The sequence below is a fragment of the Prinia subflava genome, chromosome 13 (assembly GCF_021018805.1).
Source record: "Prinia subflava isolate CZ2003 ecotype Zambia chromosome 13, Cam_Psub_1.2, whole genome shotgun sequence".
In the NCBI taxonomy this organism is placed as follows: domain Eukaryota; kingdom Metazoa; phylum Chordata; class Aves; order Passeriformes; family Cisticolidae; genus Prinia; species Prinia subflava.
This window is the reverse complement of record NC_086259.1, coordinates 10248140-10266178: the sequence shown is the minus strand read 5'-3', so window position 1 is coordinate 10266178 and position 18039 is coordinate 10248140. Positions and strand designations below refer to the sequence as shown.

The 18039-nt window shown below is 39.1% G+C and overlaps 1 protein-coding gene across 2 annotated transcripts in view; it reads left to right on the top strand.

Annotated features, from left to right (window-relative positions):
* The window catches only part of TOX3 (TOX high mobility group box family member 3), a 73456-nt gene that overhangs the window by 44567 nt on the left and 10850 nt on the right, over window positions 1-18039 (top strand). Inside the window, exons 2-3 of one of the 2 annotated variants that reach the window (XM_063410734.1) lie at window positions 3580-3645; window positions 7529-7780. In XM_063410734.1, the coding sequence (XP_063266804.1) occupies window positions 3580-3645; window positions 7529-7780 (318 nt within the window). Of the gene's footprint in view, window positions 1-3579; window positions 3646-7525; window positions 7781-18039 lie in introns of both variants that reach the window. The other variant, XM_063410733.1, reaches the window with a different exon arrangement.

The window sequence follows — 18039 nt, the reverse complement described above, 5'->3', positions numbered from 1 at the left end:
TGTGCTTTGTAATGCAATGGTGTGTATTGCCAAGGGAGACATTTTATTTTTTCCTAGTTAGAGAGCAAGGGTGCTCTCAGTTCTTTGGATGAAAAAGTTTATGCAAGACCTTGCTAATTGCTCTGGCAAAGTTTTTGCAAAGCATCCCAACACCATCCCAAAACAAAGAGATAGCTGGACTAGGTGCTGTATCCTACTCTTCTTCTGTCCCAGGGAAACCCAACAGGTGGGAGCCTCTGGAGCCTACCTGGGCAGGCCAAATTGCTGGGTCTCCCCTTTAATTTGAATCTGGGCTGTCAACTATACCAATGCTCTGAGCTGTTTATGAGGGGTCAGAGCAAGGGATCCTTAAGGAAATAAATGGAGAAAAATATTGTCTGCAACAAAAGTCTTTTCACAAAAAAATATTTTGCTAAAATAGACAAGAACCCGTTGTTCTATTTAGAATGATTTATCACTGTTCCCAGCTGATCACAAAGTGTTTCTAAATTAAAAGCCATTAATTATAGCCTTATATAGATACAAAGATATGCAAGAAGTGCTTTGTAATTCCAGCTCTGCACTTCAGGTGAGAGCTTTTTAAATTACTTGGACCATTGGAGCCACCTGCTTGACTAAATGCTGAGGGCCCTGTGTTTCAGTACTCATCAGTGCATTGCAGTGTTAACATTGTTACTTGATTTTTCTCATTTCTCCAGGGCAAATACTAATTAATGGATACAATTCACAGCTGATTAGCTGTAGTTTCTTCAGTAATTACATTCGCAGACTAACTGTTCAGAAGAGGATTTCTAACCCAGTTCTTATTTCACTCTAAGCTTAATTTGTTTTTTGAATTGTTTAGGTCCTTAAGATAATAACCATTTTATTTTCTTTTGTTGTTATAGGTACCATTAGATAATATGGAAGTTTAATCTAAAAAATACTCGCTGATAATTGTTATGTGCCTTCAATGGATTTCTAGTTCAGAGACAAAAAATAAATGTAAAGAATATTAGTTGTGATCCATACTAGCAAAAGCTGAAATATTTCAGTTTCTGACATCATTGCCTGAGTCATACACAATAGGATCTTAAATATTATAGCCTAAAAACTGAATGACTTGAAGAATATGTACCTGTAACTTTTAGCTTTGACAGTCCTTGTTATATCATTTTCTTCCACAGTCTTAATAAAATGGAAAATTAAATTGTCACTCTCCCCTTTGTTTTACTTTAATAAAACAAAAAAGAAGAAAACCGCCCTGGCAATCAGAAAGCAGCAGCTGTGCTGTGAGCAATACATGTACATCAGAACAATGCAGAATTTTACTCTTCAAGGAAAAAAATCAGCCACATTTCTGTTTTGAGGCACTGGAGCCCTTAGGATGCTAAAATAGAGTAGGGTTTATCCCCACTTATTTATCCAGTGTTAGAGAAATGCTTGCCTAGTGTACCTTTGCCCTTAGGTATCCTTTGAAATCTTGATTTCTTTCCTTTTTTTTGTTTTGTTTTGTTTTGTTACTGTAGAAAGAACAGCTCTATTCGAGCCATTTGAATTTTTCATGTAAATCATTCTTAGTTTGCCACTAACTGACATGAAAAATTCTATCCTGTCGATCGCACTGTTGAGCTGAAGTAGTGTCTTTGTGCAACAAATCCACACACACATCCCTATGTGCCAAAACAGTCATTTGAATGTGCAATTTTACTTGAATTTTTTAATCTCCAAACATGGGTGACATCTGGGCTTTTAAAAAATGGATGACATTACTTGAGTATCTGCATAGCTGGGGATAACAGAGTTTTAATAGCTATGAGGCAGCCTACATATTGTGCTAAGGCCTCTGTTGCTTAACATGTGTTATAGGTTGAAAGATTCAGAATGATAAGTACACAAATGGAATTTGTTACTTCAGAATGAGGGATCTCATCTTGTATTCCTTCCCTCCCCTATAAGTGTCTCCTAATTTGGTTGATGTCCTGTTTAGTCAATCTGACAATTCATCAGGTAGACAAGGCTCCAATTCTTTCTTGCTCATTTTATTTTATTTTTATATCTCCTTTTAACTTTGTCTTATTGCCAGAAGTGGATGTTTGACTTTTCGGAGAAAGAGCCTTTCTTGGAAGGATCACTGGTCCCCTCCAGTGAGAAAATGGAGAGTCTGAAACATTTCACTGCTAAAAACAGTCAGGCACCAAGTGCAGCTGTAGCAAATTGAGCTGAAGGAAAGGGGTTTTCCTTTCAGGACAGGTTCCGCTGCTCTGAAAGCACAACAGAGTTTCTTGCTTGGAAAGAAGAACCTGTGCAAGTGCCTGGTCACCCATCCCCACGCAGAGCTTGCAGAGCTTGTGCTGCTCTTGGGAGTGTTTGCTGTTGTGGGGATGAGGAGGGGGTGCAGGTCCACCAAGATCTGGCAAGATAAGACAAAACAAAGCCTTCCTAAAAAAATTTCTTTTATAAAACTTGAAAATGGGAGTTAAGGGAGGAATGCTCAGTGTGGCTCTAGCAGCAGAGATGTGGTAGGGACAGCAGGAGGGCTTTTCCCTCCAGGAGCACTCTGCCTTGCTCTGTGCTCTGTGCCTGGTGGGAGCAATGTGCACAGGTGGAAGCCTCTTTTCCTGGAGGTGCATGACATGCCTGCTGTCTGTTCCCTGGAGCAAAGACTGGATGCCTCCCTCCTCTGGGAACATGTGCAGGATTGCTCACCAGCCTGCATGCCTTTGGAAGTGCTGTTCAAGGGCATGAGGCACAGTATTATGCTGATAATCTCTTTCTTGTCTGTCTTCAGTCTGTAGAAGTAAAGGTACCTATCTTCCTCAGTAAATGTTCATACTTGAGGATTTGGAGGAAATGACTGGCATTGAAGGAAATCCCTTGTGCTCACCGTGGCGTGAGAGTTGCACCTTGGTGGGAGCAAGGAAACCCTGGGAACATTTCGGGGTCCCAGTGTCAGACAGTTACTCTGATTTGCAAAATGTTCTCGTGTTACTGTTCACTGGGAGAGTGGGAGCTCCACTGGAGGGAAACAAAGGAGGATTGTTTGGCTTTTTGATTCTGTATAAAGAATGGGACTTCAGGAGCAGCATTGCAGATTCTCATTCTTGCCCTTACTGGCCTTCAGCTCTTTGAAGCCAGGTCTACCTGGAGGAGGAATACAGCAGCTACTTCTGGCTGCAGCAATCCTCTGGGTCAGGATCACTGGCAGAAATATTATAGTGTGCACCAGAAAAGATGTAGTAGAGTAGAAGTGTCTTTCCTGGGAGTTTCCTCCTAACAGATTCTTAATTTCCAAAGTCACCTTTAGGTCTCTGGGGTGGCTTTGCTGCATGGGCAAAAGAACTTGGAGAGATACACATGAATATCTTCCTTGTAAAGACTGGGGGGTGCAGAGTATGTAATAACAATAATAATAATAATAATAATAATAATGAATCCAATTGAGTTCTGACTTCAAAGAACATCTGCAAATACTTTTTATCTGTTTGTTGTTTTGGTTTTGTTGGGTTTTTTTCTTCCCCACCTTTTCTATGCCAGCTGTGGGGTAGAGAAAAGTTTATCATGGCATACATTAAATCCAAATATTTATTTTTCTTTCAGTTTGGAAACAATAACAACTACATGAACATGGCAGAGGCAAATAATGCATTTCTTGCTGCAAATGAGGTAGATGTTTTTATTTTTTATCTATGCTCATATTCTGCTGTTTGCTGTGATAATTTAACAGACTTTGAATGGATGAAGAGTGAAGTGCCGAATTTCTGTGTGTTTTATGGAGCACAAAATAAAGACTTTAATGAGAAAGAAAATAACCTGACAGCTCTCCATTACTAGTCAATTTAGCTGTCCATAAGGCTGTTACTTACATAGCATGTCAATAGAAACAAATCTGCTTTATGTATGGAAAAAAATTATGAACAGAAGGAAACAAATAAAAGACACAGTAGGTGTACATTTGAAACCAAGCTTAGTAATAGTCATTACTAGCTAATGTTCTAATTTTTGTTATAGATACAAATGGTTTAATTTGGGTTCTTAATACTCATACGAGATAGAAAACCAAAGCCAGCTCTGTTGCCTGAAGTGTATGTGCTACATCAAGGAATCTTTTGAATCCAGGGTCTAGAACAAACCCAGAGGCTGGGCTGGTGGAGGCTGGCTGGGTTGAGGAGATGATGTATTTGATCACTGCCTTTGAGAATGGAAACAGGAGAAAGTGTGGGAACTCCAGGCTCCATGTATCTGCCAGGTGGGGCTACCTTATAACCACTGAAGAGACTATCAACACACTAATCCTGACCCCAAGGCCAGACAGAAACCACTTTTGCTCATCCTTGAAACCCAAGCTCTTACTCCGTGCACTGTCTAGAATGTGCACAGCAATATGGAAAACAAGAACTGTTTATAGGGTGCACATCATAAATGATCTTCCCAACATGAGGAAGAGTAGAAAGCCAGGCAGCCCTGGTTTTCATTTTGGGACTGGGGACTCAGTCCAGGTATTCCTGTGCACTGCTGAAACAGTGACCTCAGAGAAAATAAGCAGGAAAGTGTAACAAGAAATATGAAGGTTAGAATTAAGGGTAGGATTTTATGAATCATTTATACAATGGTCACCATCTCTTTTTACCCAGCAAGACTGCTTAGATAAGGGAATATTGTTTGGCACTAGCTCCAGTGTTATTTGTGATAATGAACACAAACCCCATCTGTAATGACAACATGATGTTTCTTTCTGTAGAATTTCTTTCCTACATTTGAATCAAACATTGATGAAAGCTCTGCTGCCAGCAGCTGTTCAGAGACAATTTAATTCCAGCTGTGATAATTCACCGTGTCAGACATTGGCTGTTATATGTTGATACAACAGTTCTCCAGATTTGCATTTTTATCAAAAGGAACAAATGTTTTGAACATTTCAGTACAGATGGCATTTAACCATGCACACACATTTTGGCTTTTTTTTTAATATATGTGTAAGATATAAATATTTGAAAAGTTAATAACTTTAAAAAATGTGATTGGTAAGATAAATCTCACAAATGTTATACCATCTTTTGGTCATAACACCACCTTTCTGCAGTCTCAAATTGCATACTATTCAGACTCTTTTTGCAGACTGAATAGCTCAGTGATTTGGATTTAAGGCTACTTCACTAAGGGGCTTGCTTTCTTCTAAGATTACATCTATTTTATTCTCAGTCTTATGTCTGTTTTATGTTTTTTGTTTTTATTTTTTTAAGATATGCACATATTTGGATAAATTATACACTTAGAATTAAATTCAGATTAAAAGATATATTAATCAATTTACTCTCCCATTTGTAGCTATAAGTATTAAGATGAATGCTACTTTTCTAAGTAAAAGATTGTATTATTATCTAGCTTTGTTATATATTTCTGCAACTGTCCTGGAATTACTCTGTTAGATGGGAAAAAAAGGGTTCTTATAATTACTAATATCTCATAAATATGTCAAGTAAAGAGAGGTTCAAATGTAGTATAATAATACTGGTTTCACTGAACCCTTTTGCTTGAACAAGGAATAAAAATATGATTAAGTGTTACTGTTCATATTAAAGCACCAACCTTACTTTGCAATTACTGCATTACAATGTATTTAATTATAGTGGTTTTACATTAACATGAATGCAGCTTTCTAGGTATTATTTTGGGCCTGAGCACTGCTGAGCTAGAATCTCATTTTATTTCTGTAAATAATGCCTTAAGAGTGTAATCCTAGAGCACATTCAGGCTTAGAAGCCACACATTTGCTTTATGTTTTCAGTCTCTATGTCATGATTACTACGACTCATTTTAAAGCACCTTAAATATTTATTGAAATAATATTTCAAGTGTTAATTACAGTGGTAATGAAAACAGCCAAATGCCACATATCAAGAATGAGTGTTTATCCGTATTGTTAATGTGATATGTTAGATTTCATTAAGCAGTAATGGGGTAGCAAATGAGTCACAAATTACAGTTGCATCTGTTACTAGACCACATTAGTGCCAAAATAACTGCAAATGCAGCCATAGGGTTATGTTCATTAGCCAGCCACTTCTCCTGGCCAATCCATCCTTTGTGTTTGCGAGCCACGGGGTCCATGAGAAGAAAAATTCACACCTTTTGTAATATAGCAGTGGGGAAGTCAAACATCTCCCTAATGCAGGCCCAGCCTTCACGTGCAGAATGAAGTTAGAGCCTTGCAGTTGGAGCGAGGTGGGCACAGTCTCAGCAGACTCTGACAGTGCTGCAGACTGCAGCAATCTGGGACCCCATCATTTCTGGTGTGAGACCAATAATGACAGCTGACAGGTTCTATATGCAAGCAAAGGTTTTTCTTGTGTTTCAGTTTCCATCTTCTCTCAAGCGGTTATTAATTTATATCATCATTAACAGTTTGAAGGATGACAATTTGCAGCAGTTAATGAGATCTTTCACTGAACTTATCATTTTTAAATTAACTGGCATTAAGTCACTCTTTCCAACAATGTAATTAATACATAAAACAATTCTCCCTCCCGCCCCAACCTGAATCCTGAACTAATGCAAACAAACAAATCCCAGAGCAGCCTTGCATGTCTAGAACAAGACAAGAGTGCCTATTTTAGGATTGCCAACTGCCCAATTTGATCAAGGCAGTCCTGATTTGGGTACATTTAAAATGGCCTAATTTCAAGCACTGAATTTCTATTATTAAGTAGCAGCGGACCTGAAATAATACATGGAAGTTCATTTAACTCACAAAAAATTTGAATAAGTGCAGCTCATTTGTTTCCCAAATAAAAGTCAGCAATGTTGAAGCCAGATACAGACTCTGAATAAAGATTATCTTTGACAGACACATGCACACGTACCAACATGCACAAACCCTGAAGATAACTGGCAGTAAATGTTTTGCTCAAGGCATCTTAACAGGTGTTTAGTTCATAACAAACCTACTGTTCAAACAAAGCTGGCTTGCTTCAGAAAGCACTGGAAGCTGCTGTAATCACCCTCACGCTTTCATACGGCTCTCCTTCAAATTACAACCTGTGTTTAAAACGCTTCACTGTGTTTTGGGGATGGAAAAGAAATAAAGAACGATAATATTTCGTGTTTGTTAGTGGATAAAAGCAAACAAAAGATGTGAAATGGTCAGTGCTGAATTCCCGTTGTGTGTGTGCTACGAAATTGTCAGTGTTTTATGAAGCGTGAGAGTAATGTAAGCTGTTTGTGCTATTTTACTAACATATCAATAAAGTGGCAGTTGGTTGTACAGCCAAATCCAATGTAGCTGATATTCGGACTAACAACAGACAGATGTTGCTAATTAAGTACACATTAAAAAACTGTTAATACTGATACTCCATTTAAGCCATATGATAATGAGACTTAAATCTTTAATCAGAATCATCCACAAATCCATTCAGCACATGAAACTGAAAAATTTTGTTGGTGATAGAGTTTGCATTTGAGAACAAGCCAAGATTTGGACTGCAGGTGTGGAGGTGATTGCTGAGCCCTGTGTCCTAACCCTGTTTGCCTTGTCCTTTTCCAGCAGACGTTCCACACGCCGAGCCTTGGGGACGAGGAGTTTGAAATCCCACCCATTACCCCCCCGCCCGAGTCAGACCCCACGCTGGGCATGGCAGACATACTGCTCCCCTTTCAGGGCCTTGGTGACCAGCTGCCTGCACAAGGAAATGAATTTACCCCTCAGTTCCCCCCCCAGAGCTTGGACCTTCCCTCTATTACAATATCCCGGAATCTGGTGGAGCAGGACGGCGTCATCCACAGCAATGGATTGCACATGGTAGGTCTGGTTCTTTGTGTGTTCCCATTGCCTAAAGGTGTCTGTCATGTGTGGGTCTGGGCCATTTCTCAGTTTCCATTGACCCCTCAGAAGAGCTGTATGATTTCTTGGGTGCCTGAGCAAGCATTTGCTTGGTTCTGTGTTGTGTTACAGGTGTGTTCTGTATGAACGGTGACACGGGTGTTGTTACACACCAAACTATGGTTTGCTGTTGCTCAGTTCCTTTGGGCAGTTGCCAAATGGTTAAGGGTGAAATACTGGTGGATTCAGCAAGATAAACATGTTTGTTAATATGCAGTGCAATGCTATACTCTTAGTGAACAGATCTCTCGTGAAGAAGGAGTCAGGCTTTACAAACACACAATTTTCATTTTGGGAATGGACTTGGAAGCCCATATCCATTGGCATCGTGTGCATCCCAAATGCTCCTGAAGTTCAAAAATGTGTTGTACAGTTGGCACTGGCATCAAGAATTGAAAGACCATAGTGTTGGCCAGGGTGAGCTACAGCATTCAGAATGAATTGCTGGTCTGTATGTGAAGTGTAGGACCCACATCTGACATCCATCAGGATATTTTGAGAGTGCAGTATTGAGAGTAGTTCAGAAGGAGAGCTAGACACAGTATGGCAGCAGGAAAAAAGCAGTATTACCCTATATCCTGTATATTGCATGGGCTAAATTTTTAAAGAAGGGAATTAATTTTTTTTTAAATTCATAATAGAAGTGATAGGGATGCATTACCTTGACAGTACTCAGAAATATAGAGCCATATAAAGATTTTATTATAAAGCACTGTGTCCAGTGCTCTTGCTGGCCGTAGAGGCTGGGGCAGGGTGGTTTTCTCAGGCTATGTCTGAGCCCTCAGGAAGCCCAGGCATGATCTGGGTGTGGAAGAGCTGAGTGAAGGGGGCTGTGAGGCTAATTCCAGAGCCAGTTAGAACAATCTGAAGCAGGGATGTGTGGAGTTTGCTCCAGAACCAATACACACTGCAGGGCTGCAGTCTCCAAGGGGGTGCACGGGGCAGTTCCCCTGCTGTTGCAGGGTTTCCCTTTGGGCTCAGGGGGATCTCCCAGGGTGGGTTTCTGAGAGCTTTGTGCAGTGACATCCCCACTGCCAGCCATGAGGCACAGCTGTGAGCCAGTTCATCCTACTCAGCACTTTAAACTCAGTGCTTACAATTAGAATTTGTTTCTGTGTTGCATATTGAAGAGCGAGTGAATGTTTAGCTTGACAGATATTTTACATCAACTATATTTTTCTCTGATTAGCTCTTTTATATAGGACCTTTGGCTGAACTTGGCATAGTGAAAATACATATTTACTGCTGGACTGTAATAAAGGTTGTGTTGTTATGTTGTGATTTCTTTTTTTATTATTCTGGCAAGTGAAAATTAATTAAAGATTTACAAACCAACAGGCAGCAAATATTTCTCTATAATTCTACAGGCTGCTGACTTCATTGCAAATTTTAATATTTCTTTTGAGGTCATGAAGAGTAGCTAGCACTAATGCAGAGTGAACCACAAGCTGCTTACTACTTAGGGGGTTCAGAATTCAGTCATTCTGTGGATCCAAAACAGGCACTGCCTCAAGCAGGCCTTGAAGGAGATGGTATTTGTTTTAGATCTCATTTTGCACTGTACTTGTTGGGTAACTTCTGAAGGAAGATCAGATTGATAAAACCTGAGAGTTAGGAATGTTGTGCCTGAAAACAAAAGTAATGGAGCTTGTGTGCACTGAATACAATGAAACTGGGTCAGAAAATATTGTGGGCTGGGTTGGTGTTGGGTTATGTGTTCGAGTCTCCCCTCAATGTTACTGAGTGGTTTGTAACCTGACCCAGCTTTGCCCTTTAATTTTGCAACCTTCCACTGGATGTGATTCTTCCATGAGTAAATGCTGTCGCCTTAACAGTTCCAAGCAGAAGAGGCTCTAGATGATGTAATTCTGTGCTCACCTCCAATGGTGCTGAATGGGAGGCTTCACATCTTTGCCTTTTCCCTCGACTGTGCAATGTAGAAATTGATGGCACAGGTTACACTGACTGCACTGGTAAGATTTGTTCCAGTATAGGTCACTGGAAAGATGTAGAGAAGCTCGTGCCTTCTTACCCTGGTAGTCCAGTGGCATTTTTTAGGGTGATTTCTAGTTCAAAGCTATGGATTGGGAACTTGTGTGCTACGGTTTTGCTGCAGAGAATTGATGAGGAATTGTGTGATTTGATATGGAGGAGCCACCTAGGGAGGTTTGTGTGTCACATATTCCCCACAACTGCTTGATTTGTTTCATGCTGTGAGATGAAGTGGCCCCTGCCATTGTCTGTAGTCAGTAGTCTTTTTCTCTTCTGCTCATAAATGCTAGGTAGCTTTGGGAAGTTTAAAAACATTAACAGAGGGTTCTTGCATAGCTTTCCCCTGAACTCACATAGCTGTCTTTAGTAGTCAAATTTTCCAGCAGTTAATCTGTATTTCAAAAATAAAAAATGAAAATATATAATATTTTATGTAGAAAATGTACACTTTATTAAGCTGGTAAATATTTATTAATAATATTAGAATTCATCTTTAAATTAGACATTTCATGAATTACCTTGCCTTGGAGCTATAAAAACTTTATTGCAGCAATAAAAAAATGTAAAGGAGGCATTTTGACTATGAAATTTCATTTCATGGTCAATTGAATTTACTATATCTGAAAGAACTAAAGATGGGGTTGTAAAATAATTATGATGTTCGTATACACTTACAGAACAATGTTCTTATCCAGCGATACTGGGATAGTCTTATTTAAACACTGTATTAATGGTGTACTGCTAATCACTAAAGCTTCTTGAGCTGAATACAAACTTAAATTATTTTAATATTAACTGCAATGAGTTTATTGCTTATCTCGTGAAGCATTAGAGAGCTTTACTGTAAGCAATATTTAATTTAAGTAAATGTAGTCCTACCCTGTTGCAAAGCCTGGTAGAAGAATTTCACCTTGAAGAAATGTCATGAGATTTTAAATCACAAATGTTGAAAAAATAAAATGGGCTTGGACAGAATTATGATTAATACTGTGTGTCTTTGGCTTTTTTCTATGTACTACCTGACATGTTCACCTATAAACTTGAATGCAGAATCGCCAGAGGCATGGTTAAAAATAGGTTATGTCAAGGTTTTCCTATGTCTCCCTTAGGGTATGGAGTTGGCTAGGTACCACATAATGCCTCTGCAAGTATCTCACATATTACTCACAGGAAGACACACACATGGAAAACAAAAAGGAAAATGAAAAAAGATTTAACATATTCTTTATGTACTATTATATTGAAAATAGCATTCATGGTGCAAAAAACTTGTCTATATATTTATTCTCAGCACAAACTTGACCCAGCAATTACAAAAGATTGCATTGGTGAGTTAACCATTGTTTATGCTATTATGAGACATTTGCTATGGAAAGAGTGACAGTTTGTCACAATGCTGATTAACTTCATTATTATTGGCAACAAACACAACCCATTTATCTTTATAGCATTTTTTAGCATTTAAAAATAGGCAACGGCAACATAAAGAGGAGATAAAACGGAGGCAGTTTGATTAATTTTAATATTTTAATAACATGCAAATAAAATTCTGATGTTCAAAAAGGAGTCACTGAAAAATGGAGTGTTGATGTACATTTGACTTCAAAGAATGCATGGATTTACATGATGCAAATATTATCCCTGTAAATACTTGAATATAAATAAGCAGAATTCAACAGCAATATCCTCATTAGAAATCAACCCCCAATATTTTATATTAATGCTCTGTTTTCTGTTGAGCTGCCCATAAAAAATTATTTTAATCTGCAAACTGTGGCAATTCTATAAAACTACAAGTTTTGCTCCTGAGGGTTCCTTTTTTTAACACCTCTCTCTAATCTGCCCAGCCTGCTGAGTAGCATTGACATCAGTAGTACATCAATTTCAGAAAGTGGATTATTTTTACTAGACAGCTATTGTGACATATTGGGTCAGTCATAAATGAAAGATATTCATGCAAGCATGCAATACTTGTAATGAAGTCTCACTCTGACCTTCTGTATGATTGATTCTGTAATTTAGTTTTCTCAGGCAGTGCCTGAAATGAAATGAAATCATGTTGAACAAGTTTTGAATACCCACAGTGCACCAGGAGAAGAAAAATCTGCAGCCCCAGAGGCTTGAGAGAGAGCAGCTGAACGATTTATCTCCATGCTATTATAGCCTTTGCCAGCATTCAACATTTCTTTTTTTTTTTTTTTTTTTTTTTTCTTATTTGGCTTAAGTACTTAATTCTGCAGGTAGCTGTAAATGGGAAAATAAAATGCTGTTCAGATTTAAAATGACAGGACAGGAGTATGTGCAGGGGACTGATAAAATATCTTGAATAGAACTGACCTTTCATGTAGCTGAAAGTTACTGGGGGATTCATCCTCATAATTACCATATAGATTATTTTTATTTCTTTCCTGCAATGAAACATTTCAGAGAGCAGTAGTGCTGATTGAATGAAAATTGAACTTGTTAACATTCTTTTCAGCTTAGCCTGTTGTACATAACAGAAGGTTAGCTTTGATGAATTTCAAAATTCTCTTTCTGATATCTAAGAAACAGACAGTAAAATAATTGTCTTTTTTCAGTCTGATTTTTTCTTTCATTCAAAAACGTACAATTGTTAGAAAAACAGACTGATAGTTTTACATATATTGCTTGCTACATTACTGATGCTGCTAGACAAAATGTGCTTCCTATTTGATGAAGATTTGAGCCTGTTTATATTTTATAATTGTTGCAGTGCTGCCAGTGCAGTCAGGATTCTGCACAGTTAAGGGTAATTCATGGTGGAATATGCTCATCTTTAATTATATTACTCCTTAGGAGTGGCACTGTGCTCAAATCAAAGACACAATGGTGACTATTGCTTTTATTTGAAGAAGAGACTTTTAAAATAAACATATCAAGAATGTGGCTTTAAAGAGATGAGGTGCAAATTTGAGCTTATTAAAGGCTGCACATAATAGAAATATTTTTAATGTTTCAGAACAGTGGTGCCTTTTACTTACAGCTCAAAATCTTCTTTAGTAGTTTAAATTCCCAAATTACTAATGAACTTTAAGTGAATATATTAATATAAGATTGGAAGACTAAAAGCTTAAAACGTTGCGTTATTTCCCTACTCACCTGACTGAGTGCCTCTCATTTATATGTTTAATTTTCCTTTACAAAGAAACTTATTTCTACATCTCTCTTTTAATACCCAGTCAGTAATCTCCTATCTGGAGAGAATGGAGTAGGTTTTCAATTAATAAAATGTTATAACAACATTGTTTAATGTTGTTGCAGATGAAACAGTTATTTCATGGGTCATTAATGTGTTTAACGCCTGAAATAGTTTATTAAAACAAGCCCTTGTTATTGTTATGAATGTGTTTATTGTCATCTTTGATACAAAATGCACAACAAATTTCACAAGCTTCTAGGTATTAGTTTATAGGAGTAGCAATTACTCTTACTAGAGAAAGAGATTCTCTTCTGTTATTTCTTGGGTTTCTGTGCTGAGTTGCTAAGCTCTGGCTTTAATTCAGCAGTGCTAGTCTGGCCTTTCCCAGCAGCAATGGCAGCTGTTATTGTCACTGGTTTTTATAATTTGTGCTACCAGGAAAAATTAATCTCAAGCAAGCCTGCCTGAAGGGATGCAGGGGTGGCTCTGAGCAGTGACACTTGGCCGTGCACAGAACAAGGGGGGACACGAGAGCTTCAGGACTCAGCTGGCAGCCCTGGTGGCCGCTCCCAGCCGGGCTGTGACACAGCTCAGAGCTGGGCGCTTTGCAGATGAACTTCCAAGTCTTTACAGAGTAATTTCCTTTTTGTTTGGTGTGGAGTTAAATATTCTACACCTGGTGAGGTGGTTGGGCATTTTGCAGTTACCTTTCAGAGCACGATGGTGCCCAGCTGAAGGGCCCTGGAGGCAGCAGTGGCTCTGGCACAGGGGCTGCCTGCTGTGGCTTGGGCCTGATGGGAAGATGGTGCTGGCCTGTAAATAACAGTGTGAGGATTTTCATATCCTCAGTGCCCTTGGAATTCTCAGTTTGGATGATATAGAGTCATATTTGTGAGACATACTCTTTTCTCATTGGTACAGACCAATGAATGGGCCCCCTGTTAATGAGGGAGGGAAATGTCTTCTGCCGTTCTTAAAAATAGGCCACTCATAGTAACTGCTAGAAAGGACCTGTCCATAGGAAACAAAGTGGCAGCAGTTGCCAAAGACACCTGTCTGAATAGCAGGCACTCAACTAAACTAAAAAATAATAAAAATTGAAACAGGTAGGTCATTGCCTATTGAGGTCATGAGGGACTCCTGCATGAAAGAAGAGAAGCACAGTAATGTTGGCAGGACAGTTTGGGAAAAGAGACTGTGGCTATTTCATAATAGTACTTAAATCAAGATCCATCAGCTCCAGAAAATATTGTGAGGTGCCATATGAATCTGGGGAAGGGATAGAGCTCACTGGGAAAGCTGTCGGGAACTGGAGCGGAAGCTGTGTTTGATATTCCTAAGAGCTGAGCTCAGAAGGAACTCAAATATTTGTGCCTGTGGACACCAACTGTGCATTAAGTCTAGGCCATGGCTTTAAGCTATTCTGCCTCCTGAGTTTAAACTCTCAAATCAGGTGCTGTTTCCATGAGCCAGCTGCATGAGGCAGATGCTGCAGCTGGTCTGGATGTGCTGTACCTGGCCAAAGGCTTATTTGGGTCCAGCCACACTTGCTCGTGGGTAATTTGAAACCTTCCTTTGAAATTCCTGGTGTTCTCTGCTGTTACCACTCATGTTTCCCCTTGGACAGCTTACCCAATACTCAACTTCCACTTTGAGTTTGTGTTGAAGAAATGTGAAGTCTCTTTAGAGTTCTTAATTACTCTGTGTTGTCAGATAGCTGGAAGAAAAACATATCTGGGTCTGGTAATACAAAACATAATGAGACCTACTTTTCTGATTTACTTTAGTAACCAATAAATAAACAAAGAAACCTCATAGAAAAGAAAAATCCCCTCAAAACCTGAAGAAAACATATCCCTGAACATAGCTATCAACACTTGTAGCAATTTTTAAACATAAAAATGCCATGTAACCTGAGTCTGTCCCTCTGCAATTCCTTGCACAATTCTTGTTACCTTTGATAATGTTTGTTAGTTGTCATGCTCCCTCACACCTTCTCCCCATGTTCCTTTATTATGCACGTTCCACTGCATAATAAGGACCTTTGAAGTCTGCCTTTGATTTGGGAGCTCAAGCACCTGAGTTGTGGAGGTTGTAACAAAACTGCTAACAGCATTTATCTGACATTCTGGGACTAAATTTCAACTATCCAGGATTTGTTTGCAATGTGTCGTCACTGTTTGCATACAGCAGACCTAAGCTTGTACTGCTAATTTGGAGAGAAGCTCCCCATGCCAAGAGACTCATCAGATCAGAGCCCAGATCTGTGATCTGAGTCACACATGTATTGTGATCGTGCTGTTGGGTGCCTTGTCCAAGACGAGTGTGAGTCAATATGCTTTAAAGTATGGTAGAAGCTTGGGAGGAAGAGAGTGGAGAGTCTGTTTTAAATGCCTCTACAAAATGGTGTAAAAATTAAATTATAAAGAAATGGCCAATTAGGTGGTGCTGAAACAGCAGCAGCAGCAGCCACTGTGGGTGGGTGGAGGGTGTGACCAGCCTGTCCTTGTCTGCAAGAGCAGAAGGAGTTGATAGCAAATGAGGTAACCGAGAAGTGTGACCCCTTCGGCCTGGGTTGGGGATCGTGGGGGGATCTGTGGGCTCACAGGAAAGTAACTGGGTAAGAACAGAGTTCCCAGAGAGAAAACACTCCAGGAGAGGGTGGTGGGGCATCTCCAGTAAGAATTTGAATTTGAATAAAGAATTGTAAGCATTACAGAGTCTTTGTCCCTTAGTTTGGTAGCTGTGTGATTTTGACCTTGCTGTGAGCTTTGCATATTTCTTCACCACGTAGCACAGCGTTTTCTTAGAGATGCACAGCTGAGCATGCTGTGAATGACTGGTTCCAGCAGAGAACACAGCACCATGGTGCAGAGGTAGGGAGTCCTGGGACCTGCAGTTGTGTTGTCCTGGCAGGTACCTGGGTGGTTGGCTCTGTCCCTGGCACCTTCCTCTTTGCAATGGCATCTCTGAGGTGGTGCTGCAGTGCCTGGAGTCGCTGCCTAACCCCTGAGTGTGCTTCCACAGAGGAGGTTTCCACTTGTGGTTTGCTAGTCTGACATTGCATCTCCCACCCCTGTCAGTGGTGCAAGGAAAGTGTTAGAGTCATTTGCAGTGTGTGCCTTAAACAGTGCTCGGTGGTGAAATCACTGCAGAAAACATCCTGAATGCCTATGCACAAACTACAGAGGGGCAAAATTTCACCTGGGGTAGGCAGGAACAAAATTGATACTTTGCACTGACAGGTTCCATTATATATGCAATATATTATGCAGTGTTACATAACAAGTCTGTGCAAGTGCAAGAATTGGTGCCACAAATGAGTGACTTGATTTTGAGAATACCTATCTTGTACGACCTCCAGAGTAGCCCCCTACAACCCCCACAATAAGTTGCTCTGTTTTAAGGAACAAATCAGTGGGCCCTCACATTAGTTGGGTTTGGGGTTTTGTTTGTTTGTTTGTTTTTGGTTTTGTTTTTTTTTTCATGTCTCTTCCATGGTTTGTGTGTGAACAGAAGAGAGTAGAGGCACTGGATGGGCACACATACCAAAAAATGTCATGTTCTTCATGTTCTTCAGGCAACAGAATGTGTGCAAACCTCTTGTCACCAACCTGTCTCTTGTATCCAGATGAAGATATAATTGGGTTTTTAACTAATTGGCATGTACTGTTTCTTGTACACTTTTTTTGGGAATCATATTAGGTAGGGTTTACTTTTCTACAGAGACATGAAGTGGAACATGAGAGTTTTTCACTGCCAGAGAAAAGAAGCTGCTGCTTGTAGGATCTCCTGATAACTGCAGTTTGACAGCTCTATTAGTGATGATGGTGTGTGTGGAGGGGAGAGGAAGGACACTTCTTCAGTGGTGGCAGTACCAAGTGCAACTGTTTTGTATTCTATTAAGTAAGGATTTAATCTCTGACAGAGAAAAGCATCCTGTTAGTTTGATTTGTTTTGATTGGCAGTGAAGTCCAATCCTGTAAAAATTTAGATTAATGGATTCTTTTATCTATGCTTTACTTGTGGAGAAAAAGAATATTGAGGATTTCTTCTAGAGATATGCTGACTTGACTAAAAGTAAAAAGAGTAATTTACAGTCAGGGACAACTGAGGATTTCACTCTTTACATTGCAGTGCATTCGCTTCAACTTAAATACATCCTTTAAAATATTGCATCAGCTTATGTTACATTGACAGTGATGAATTCCTCAGGCAATAGAATATATAATAGTTTAAGTCAACTTCTGAAACCAGGGCACAGTGAACATAACCATAAATGCTGAGTTTTCTTAGTTATTCCTTAGTTATTTTGGTTGGGTGATTTCTCAATTCCCTTAAACTATCTCATGCAGCATGGGGTGAGATCTCAGCCCTACATCCTCCTGCAGGCACTTCCATGGGGCACTTCCATCAGTCCTCACAGGACCAGAGTCTCACTGGAGGTATTGCATATTTAAATGATGGAAGGGTGTAGACATTGATTTTAATCAAGACTTCAGCATTGCTCAAAAATGTTATGAAAAGTAATTTCCTAGTTATATTTTTAAATGTCTTGTTGAATGTTCCCAGAGATTAAAATTATATCAGGGTTGGAATTCAGGATAGAATTACTGTGTGGAAATGATTCTTAAAATGCAGGGTAAGTAAGCGGAAATTAGGACATCTCTCAGTGTAATGGCTGGATGCATTTATCTGTCAAAATAAATACTAACTCTATTACAAGCTATACTAAGTACTGGATGCTTAATGAGTTGCTAACAGCAGAACAAACTATTTTTTATTAATATAATTTTTTCACTTAGTACTACATGGTACGTTGAAAAACACCTTTGATAAAACTGTATAAATTAAAGTGGTGGAGTTTACATACCCCTTTCTTTTTATTTCCTTTTTTAAAAGTCTCCTTACTCTATTATTTGGTTTCCAGTGTCTGTTGATGCACTGATATTTGAGAACTTGTTCTTTTATAAATCAATGTAAAATAAGCTATATATTCGTCATGGGCTGTGAGATGTGTTCTTAA